Here is a 9,802-nt window from a genome sequence, read left to right on the forward strand (position 1 = left end):
ATTAACAAACACCTAATAGGGTTAAAACCCGTCATACACAAACTCCTTTCTTCTCATCTCTCATGGCCTACCCACTCGCCTTTCAATACACCCATCCTTCTAGTTATAAAGCCTAATGGCTTATACCATTTAGTACAGGACTAATCCTGACATGCACCATTTGTAAAAACCTACTTGGGCAGTACTACCTCAGGGGTTTTGGGATAGCCCCCACTTTTCTGGCCAGGCCTTAGCTCAAGACTTATCTGAACTTCCCCCCAACCTCTAGCACTTTAATACAATATGTGGATGACCTCCTCCTTTATAGCCCCTACTATGAGGATTCACAGGCCCACACTGTTGCTCTCCTTAGTTTCCTGGCCTCCAGGGTATATCGAGTGTCCCCCAGCAAGGCTCAAATTTCTTCTCCTTCAGGTCAAGAGTCTAGTTTCTGAACTCCCTGCTCCTACCACAAAGGGTGAAATCCTTTCTTTCTTGGGGCTTGCAGGGTATCTTTGCCTATGGGTTCCTAACATTGGCGTGCTAGCAAAACCACTTAATGGGGCAGCCAAAGGGGATCCTGCCATTCCCTTAGATCCCACAAAGCCCATTTATTCTCCCTTCCAGCGATTAAAAGCCGCTCTCCTCACAGCCCCAGCTCTATCTCTCCCAAACCTATCTCATCCTTTTATCCTATACATCCCCAAAACCCAAGGATTGGCAGTCGGGGTTTTGGGACAAAAGGCAGGAGATATTTTCTCCCTGGTGACATACCTCTCTAAACAACTAGACACCACAGCTCAAGAATGGGCCCCTGTTTATGGGCCTTGGCGGTAGCCACCCTTTTAGCATAAGAAAGCTCTAAATTAACTTTTAAACAACAGACAGTCAAGACCTTCTCAGCCATAAGGCCAAGTCAATTCTCTCCCTTTCCCACCTACAACTTATTCACCTTACTTTCATTGGAAATTCTCAGTTCTCCTTTAAACTTTGCCCTCCCTTAAAATCCAGCCACTCTTCCCAAAACACTCATGACCCTAAAAACATCACTGCATGGAGGCTTTAGATCTCTTTCTCAATCCCTTTCCACACATCTCCCCACATCCCATTCCGTGGTTCATAGATGGGAGCGCCACCTCCACACCTGCCCCTTGGCGGGTTATGCCATAGTAAGTCTAATACAAGCTATTGAGGCTGCACAACTCCCAAAGGAGGTTGGGGTTATACACTGCAGGGGACACCAAACCTCCAATGACCCCATAGCCCAGGGAAACAAACTGGCAGATCTAACCGCAAAACAGGCTGCTCAGTCACCAGGCCCCCACTCTTCCTCTCCTGCTCAGGTCTTTCTCATGGCCCCCATGCCCTCACCCCAATACACACTCCAAGAAATACAACACCTCCAACAGTTGGGGGCACAGAGAAAGGACAACTGGTATACTCTCTCCAGTTGCTATGTCCTTCCTACTACACAAGCTGAGCAAATCCTTTTAGATTTCCATAATTCAGTTCATATAGGCTATGAACCCCTACTATGCCTTCTTCAGCCCTTATATTACTCTCCCCACAAAAGGACACGCTGTCTTCTAACCTTAGTAGATACCTTTTCAGGTTGGATTGGGGCTTTTCCCTGCATTTCAGAGGATGCTACAGCAGTAACGTGTGCTCTCACCTCAGAAATCATCCCTCGTTTTGGCCTCCCCACCTGTCACTCACTCGCCTATGGTCTGCCCCCCACAAACCCACAGGCCTCAGCTACTTCGAACTTACGTACGGTCGGCCCTTCACCCTCACACCTCTCCCTTCCAGCTCATCACCTTTAGGCCAGGGTCTCCCTACTCTTTTGCTCATTAGGGATCTTCTTCAGGAACAGGCCAACCTTCTATTACCTCATCCTTTCCCCACCACCCCCTCAGACTTTAAACTAAGCCCAGGACAGCAAGTGTATATTAAAACCCAAATCCCAAGGCCCCTCTCGTCATGCTGGGAAGGCCTTATACAGCACTTCTCACCACCCCACGGCAGTAAAAGTACTAGGAAAGGCCCCTTGGTCTCACTTATCCTTGGTAAAACTAGCACCTGAGACCTTACCCAAAGAATCTGTTAACACCAAGCCAGAGGGGTCCCCCTGCTCAACCCCCAACCCAGCATCTCCTCACACTTCATCCATTTTAGAACCCACAAAACTAAACATCTCCAGGACCTCCGCTCTTCCCCCAGTCCCGGAAGAGGATGATCTTCCCCCCGGTGATTATCCTCTCTTGCAAGTCCGCTTCACATCCCATGCACAAGAGCTGCTATTATACTGTCTGTTCTAGTACTTGCTACAGGATTGGCAGCAGCTGCCCCAAAAGATTGTAACATTATAGGAAGATTTCTCCTGGCCTCCTTTACCTCCTATCAGTAGGATGCTTCTTAGCAATTCCACTGTGGCAATGTGTCCTGTAAATTCTTTGGGCTCCCTAACCCTTCGCATCCTTCCCTTTTTTTTTCTCCTACCTCAATGCTCCCCTTTACCTGGAACATGGAGGTTCCAGGTCCACAGGGACGATGCTGTCCTCAGGGAATCAGACTGGTCCCCGAGCGACTCATCCTTCTCCCACTTCACGAGAAACTTTTTGTGGTCACCCCCCTCCCTATAGATGCAGCCTGTAACATTTCCACAAACGTCTCTGCACTTTCCTCTAATCTCACCTCAGTGGGGACTGTCAGCATTATGTGGGGACTGTCAGCGTTGTGCGGGGCCTGCCCACACTGTGCCTCACTAACAACAGACGCTACCACTCACTTACCCCCTCCTCATCCATGCCCTAAACCCAGAAAATATTTCCTTTGTAAAATGTTATCATATGTGATTTCTTGTATATTCTTCTGGCTCATCCCTGACATCACCCTCCAGACAGATGGAGAGATGGAGACGGGACTGGGACTAACTTCGGTCCCCCTCTCAGGAAGTGCCCCAACTCCCATAGGGCACTAATTGTACCTTTTTAATTAGGGCAGGGATCCTTCCTGCAACTGGAAATGGCATAGCGGGCCCTGCTACTGCCTCTCAATTCTATCAAAAACTCTCAGAAGAACCAAGCATAGACAGCATCTCCTCTCTCCAGGGACAGGTCACCTCACTCACAACAATCGCTTTACAGAACCATTGGGCCCTTTACCTCCTTACAGCCGAGAAGGAAGGCACCTGCCTCTTCTTGGGGGAGGAATGCTGTTATTACCTAAATGAGTCCAGGTGATCCAAAACAACTTAAACCATCTCACTGAACCCTTGGATACCCTGGCTTATGCTTACTGGGACGCCTACCTGTGTGTGCCTCATCCTTCTTTTTGGAACCTCTCTCTTTTGGTGTTTCTCTAATTTCTTGCAGGAACATATACATGTTTCACCAACCAAAAGGTCACCAAATTGTTCCTGCAAGGAGGATTCAGCCCCTCAGAATCAGCGACCTTTCTCCGGAGGAATACAGCCTCCCCACACGAAACCAAAACCCCGCCACCTAATTGTTTTACCTGCCAACATAAATCTTTTATTTTTTCCATATCTTTGCCCATCTCCAGCAGGAAGTAGCTTCAGAAGAATGAGACCTCCGCCCTTTCCCCCTTTTTCCTATACTTAAAAGGCAGGAATAATAGATCTGCAACATAACCAGCACCACTTTAGACAAGCCCAAGTACAAAATGGTGCTGCCCACCTCCTCCCCTCTCCTCCCCCTTCCCTTTAGAAGAATCCTCCTGACTTAAACAGAAACCCCTTTTGCTTCCGCAAGGATGCAGTTCTCCACCCCAATCCACATTAGCATAATGACCCTCCTTGATGGTATCAGCCAGCCCTTGGTGCACTATATAAGCTCTACCACCCCCACACCTGGTGCTGTCCACCATTTTCAGGGCAGCCCTGGGCTGTCTGCCACTCTGAGCACAGCCAGGCAGATTTCTTTAATAAAGCTTGAACAGTACCCGGCATCTTGGCTTTCTTTCTTTCTTTCTTTTCTTTTTTTTTTTTTTTAAAGATGACCAGTAAGGGGATCTCAACCCTTGCCTTGGTGTTGTCAGCACCACGCTCTCCCAAGTGAGCCAACCGGCCATCCCTATATAGGATCCAAACCCGCGGCCTTAGTGTTATCAGCACCGCACTCTCCCAAGTGAGCCACGGGCCAGACTTCACTTTCTTTCAAGTACCTGCTATTTTAATAGATATTTCTTGATGTTCTACCTGACTCACAACAAGTCTTCCTTTCCTGGGAATTGTCCTGCCACCCCATCATACACTGAAATGGGTCCCTTCAGCCACATCTGTATTATATAATCCTGTCCTCCTAGCCATAGATGATCAAAACTAGGGTGGATGCTAGTGTTAACTGGCCTAATCAGAATCTCTCTGCTAGGAATTTGGAATTTGAAACTGAGAGGCACAGAGCTTGGGAGCCCTTAGAGCTGAGTTCCATTAATGTCAGCACTTTAGAGAGAGCCATCCATCAACTCCCTCTGCGGAAGTCCCTGGAGATCCCCTGATTCCTATTCTTCCTAGCCTTTGCTCAGTGGTTCCTTGGAATCCATGGGATATCTTGGCAGCCTTCCAAAATGACTTCCTCTTTCCCTTTAAGCTGACCAATGTCCTTTCCTTATACCTCCAACCAAATAACATTAACCAATACATTTTAGAGACACTTTTAGTCTCTGGTGACACAAAAACCAAGTGCTATCTCTGCCTTCCAGCAACACCTATTGAACCCATGTTTAGAATTTCATCTTAAGAGTGTGGTGCTGATAACACCAAGGTCAAGAGTTCAGATTCCTATATAGGGATGTCCTGTTGGCTCACTTGGGAGAGCGTGGTGCTGACAACACCAAGTCAAGGATTACGGTCCCCTTACTGGTCATCTTTAAAAAAAAAAAAAAGAATTTCACCTTAAAAGCCCACTTCCTCCTTTAAGTTTTCCCATATTCCCCAAGTGGGGTTAATCCCTCCGCAGCGAATTGCCATTGCACTTTGCTTTACCTTCTTACAGTCATCTCTCTGAGCTTTTTTTTTTTGCAGCTGGCCAGTATGGGGATCTGAATTCTTGACTGCGCTCTAACCAACTGAGCTAACTGGCCAGCCCTCTTTGATCTCTTTTAAACATTTTTCTCTCCCCATAATTGCAAACTCTTGAAAATCAAGGACTAGATCCTGTTGTCTTTTTAGGCTCTGAGTACCTAGCACTGAATCACAATTTGGAAAGAACATCTGTTGTTTTTTCTGCCCATCTTCCTCTCCCTTTTCTATTGATAACAGCAACCAAATTTTCCTTTGGGAAAATAGCCCTCCTTCATTCTTGTGATGATTACTTGTAGGTGTCAACTTGATTGAATTAAGGAATACTTGGAGTGAGGTTGTTTCCAGAAGAGATAACATGTGAGTCTGAGCGGACTAGTGTAGAAGATCTGCCCTCAGGGTGGGCGGGTACCATCCAATCAGCTAGGGGCCTGGATAGAACAAAAACAGAAAAAGGTGAATTTGTCTCCTCCGGGAGTTGGGATACACTCTTCTTCTCCTGCCTCCAGCATCAGAACTTCAGGCTTTCTGGCCTTTGGACTCCAGGACTTACACCAGTGGCCCCCCAGGTTCTCAGGCATTTGGCCTTGGATGAAGAGTTACACCATCAGCTTCCCTTGTTCTGAGGCCTTCAGACTTGGACTGAGCCACACTACTGGCATCCCAGGGTCTCCAGCCTGCAATGGCTGTCCTGGGACTTGCAGCTTTCATAGTCATGTGAGCCAATTCCCCTCAAAAATCCCCTCGCATCTATCTATCTATCTATCTATCTACCTATCTAATCTGGAGAACCCTAATAAAACTAATAATTCCACGTTTCAGGTGGGTTCTAGAAGTGATCACATGACACGTGGTCCAAGGCACACTGATTTGGATACATGACCTATCAGGGACAATGAGCATTATATCTGAGATTCTGGATGAAAGAATCCGGAAAGAAACCCTCTTCACTGGGGTTGATCAGCTGTTAGGGTATAAGCCTACCGCTATTTATTTATTTCTTTTTAAAGATGACCGGTAAGGGGATCTTAACTCTTGACCTGGTGTTGTCAACACCACATTCACCGGCCATCCCTATATAGGATCCGAACCCGTGGCCTTGGTGTTGTCAGCACCACACTCTACCGAGTGAGCCACATGCCAGCCCCCAAGGCTTAAAGGGGAATTCTTAAGGGTGTATTTGGGGGAAGCTCAGGCTGAGTAGAGTAACTACATCTCTGGAGGGCTAATGTCCTGACAGCAGGGAAGTGAATCCAGATGGTACAGGGTTACAGAATGTAACTATTAAACAGACAGTGGAGCCTGTGGCCGCCTGCCCTTGAATCCCAGCTCCATTGCTTACCAGCTCCCTGACCTTAGTCAAGTCACTGTTTCCTCATCTCTGAAAGGGGAATGATGACAGAATCTACTCCTGGGGTTGTTATTAGATTAAACAAGCAATTGCATGCCAAAGTGCTTAGAACAGTTCCTGGCAGAAAATAAGGGCTCAATAAATTGGCTATTATTGTTATCTCCCTCGCTCCTGCCCCCCGGCCCCTCCTGCCCCAGGCAAGTAGGGCAAGTTTTTTTGTTTTTTGGGTTTTTTTGGCAGCTGCCAGGTACAGGGAACCAAACCCATGACCTTGGGGTTATAGGCTGTGGTCTAACTAACTGAACTAACCGGCCAGCCCTAGGGCAAGTGTTTATATCTAGTGTTCTCCCTCCTGTCCTCTGTAACTCATCCTATATAATGGTGGCCTTCAGAGAATACAATCCAACACAGATCCTTTTAGAAAAGCAGGTTTATTGGTCACCAGGACACAGCAACGTGAGAGGCTCCCCCGAGCCAGCAGAAAACTGCGTCTTCCCACAACTCAGGCTCCTTCCACCCAACAGCACCAAGGGACCTTGTCCCACAAGCCCCATCCTCCCTCAGCTGACATGTCTCCAACCACTCAGGGAAGAGAAAGGAGAAAAGGAAAAGGAAGAAAAAGGAAATAAAAAAAAAAAAAAAGCAAGGCTTTGTATTGTATAAAAGGTTTGTGTCCCCAGGATCCCCCCCACCCCCCTTAAAACAATTAGCTGCAATTCTAAAAAGCAGAGCAGGGAAGCTCAGGAGGAGGTGGGGCAGGGGGAGAAGGGAAAGGAGGAAGCCCTCCAGCTCTCCTTTCAGGCTGTGACGTGGGGGGAGGGGTTGACCTGACTTGACAAGCCACTTTCAATGGTTAGGAGGAATGGGGGACTGAAGTGTCCTGAGGACAACTTGGTCAGTGGACTACAGACATAGGCCTCCGGAATAGAAGCAGCGCTCCCCTCACCCCCCAAAATTCAGGAAAGGCACCCCCAAGGGCAAGGAAACCAGCGAGACATTGGCAAGTTCTGCAGCTTTGTGACCCTAGCTCTAGGGAGGGACCCTGGGTAGAAGCTGCCGGGAGGGAGCCAGGCCTGGGTGCTCTGTACTGTGCTCTCCTTGACTCCTCTCCAGCTCTCAGCTTGGTGGCCTGGCCACTAGCATCGTGCTCTCCAGTCTGCCTCCTGCCTAACTCCCAGCTCTCCACAGCCTGCTGTTGCACCCTTCTGGGACCCTAATTTTCTGGGCTTTGAGAAATGGGCTGAGGAGCACTGGGGGCACCACCCAGACGCTTTCTCACCCTGTCCTTCCCGACCCTGAAAATGGTCCTTCAGTCCTCTGAGAACCTGCTAACAAGGGGACTTCACCCCTCTCTTCACCCATTTGCACCTTCCCTTATTTCCCATTTTCCTTCCTAAAGCCATGGCCATGTGCTCCTGTGTGCAGGTGTATAAACATGTAAGCGTGCCCCTCCCCCACACCTCCGTCGTTCCACACCCCCTCCTTCCCCAGGCTTCCACTTGGCTCCAGCCTTCCTTGTTGGGACCCTTGGCAGACATAGCCTGTACTGGACCCTCTTCCAGGGTCAGAGCTCACTCTGCCCTTTCTCCCCCACTGCCTCAGGTTCCCCCCAAAGCTGCTTTCATGTCCTTCTAGGAGAGGAGCCTCCCACGTGGGCAAGGGTCCCCTCCAGGATTCACTCTTTCCTCTTTGGGTCAATTTGGCTTTGAAACCTACAGGGGTCAGGATGAGAGGAGCTCAGTGAGCAGGAATGACAGCCAGGCGTGAGTGTGTGGCAGGGGGGACGTTGAGGGGAAGGCAGCCTCCCAAGGGGGGCCCAGCCTTGGGATCACAGCCATTTCCTCTAGGACCCCTGACTTGGACAACCAGGACATGGGCCACTCCCCTTCCCATTTCCACCCAGACTCTGTCCAAATTGGGGCTGTCGGGGGCGGCGGCTGCCTCCCCCTCCCATCTTAAGAGGTGTCAGCCTCGGAGGGGTGCTGCTCAAGGGGAGGTGTTTCTAATTTAGAAAAGTCTCAGCCGGTTCGGGGCTGAGAGAGAATGCGGAAGAGAAAGTTCGGCGAGGGAAAGGAGCGGGTGCGGGGGGTGGCGGGGAGGGCCGAGCCCGCGTCCCGCTCAGTCGCTGTCGCTCTTGTCCACCAGCACGGCGTCCGACTCCTCGGTGATCTCCAGCAGCGTGTGCACGTCGGGGCTGCTCCCGCGCAGCAGGTCGGCCGCCTCACCCCGCCCCGCGCCGCCCTCGTCGTCGGCGCCCACCTCCACCAGCTCGGTGGCCTGGAGCACCTCGACCGCGCCCTCGCGGATCTTCTTGACGTGGAAGGTGAAGGGCGGCACCTTGTACACGGCCGTCTGCGAGCGCGCGTACACCACGTGGTCGGGCGTGAAGGACTTGCGCAGCTTGTCGCGCGACGTCTTGAGCTTCTCGCTCCGCTCGGCGGGCACCAGGCGCGTGCCCAGCTTGTTCATGCGCTTCTCCAGCGTGTGCCGCGTCTTCTCCAGGTTCTCCTTGGTCCTGAGGCGGGTCTTCTCCAGGTTCTCGCGCGTGCGCACCCTGGTCTTCTCCATCTTCTCCTTGGAGAAGGCCTTCTTGAGGTCGTCCACGCGCCGCAGGCCGCTGCGCTTGATGCGCTCCATGCGCTCGGCGCGCGACTCCTCCACCACCTCCTCCACCTCCACCGCCTCGTCGGACGACAGCTCCGCCGCCGCGTCCTCCTCGGGCCGCTCGCCCTCGCCCAGCTCGTCGCCCTCCTTCTCGGGCAGCGTCTCCGACTCCTTCAGCGACTTGCTGATGCTCAGTTTGGCCGGCAGCTTCACTTCATCCTAAGGGGTCGAGAAGAGCAGAGGTGAGAGGGGCCGAGGAGGAGGGCCGGGCGGGGACGCGGGGGCACGCGGGGCGACCCCTGTGAGCCCAGCGCCTGGCACAGAGCTGGACACATCGTGGGCGCTCAGTTAACGTGTGTTGAACAGGCAGCGAGAGGAGGGAACCGAGCTTCGGGTGGAGCTTGACCTGCTGTATAGCTGCACGTGGGCTCATTGTCTCCGCAGCCCCCAACCCAGTCCTCGCGCCCTGTATCCACCCGTCCGACCGAACTCAACCACTGCGGCCTCAGGAGCCCCAGCGCTACTGTGGAAATGGGCAGAGCGCCCTCTGGTGCCCGAAGTCACACACTGCCCGAGCCAGGCCAAAAAGCAAGGAAGCTTGGGAGAGACCGTTTAGGTCGAGCGGGGGTCGGGGGATGAGCTCCCAGCCAGTCTCTGGCGGCCCCCAAATAGGGTAGCTTGAAAGTAAAGCAAAGGGACTGCACCTCCCAGACTCAAGCCGTTTCAGAACCAGCCTTCAGGAAGGAGCGCTGTGGCCCACGGCCACCCCCACCCCCCTGCAACACCGTTTGGTTCCCCTAGTGGTCATTCCCCCCCCCCCCCCCCCC

At 51.6% G+C, this 9,802-nt stretch overlaps 1 protein-coding gene across 1 annotated transcript in view; it reads right to left on the reverse strand.

The window, feature by feature from the left end:
• Positions 1-7,196: 7,196 nt before the first annotated feature.
• Positions 7,197-9,802, reverse strand: part of PTRF (polymerase I and transcript release factor) — a 15,946-nt gene continuing 13,340 nt past the window's right edge. Inside the window, exon 5 of the mRNA XM_008578742.1 lies at positions 7,197-9,194. Within this exon, the coding sequence (XP_008576964.1) occupies positions 8,490-9,194 (705 nt within the window). The 3' untranslated portion in view covers positions 7,197-8,489. The remainder of the gene's footprint in view (positions 9,195-9,802) is intronic.

This window comes from Galeopterus variegatus, unplaced genomic scaffold (assembly GCF_000696425.1).
Source record: "Galeopterus variegatus unplaced genomic scaffold, G_variegatus-3.0.2 Scaffold1751, whole genome shotgun sequence".
NCBI classification, from domain to species: domain Eukaryota; kingdom Metazoa; phylum Chordata; class Mammalia; order Dermoptera; family Cynocephalidae; genus Galeopterus; species Galeopterus variegatus.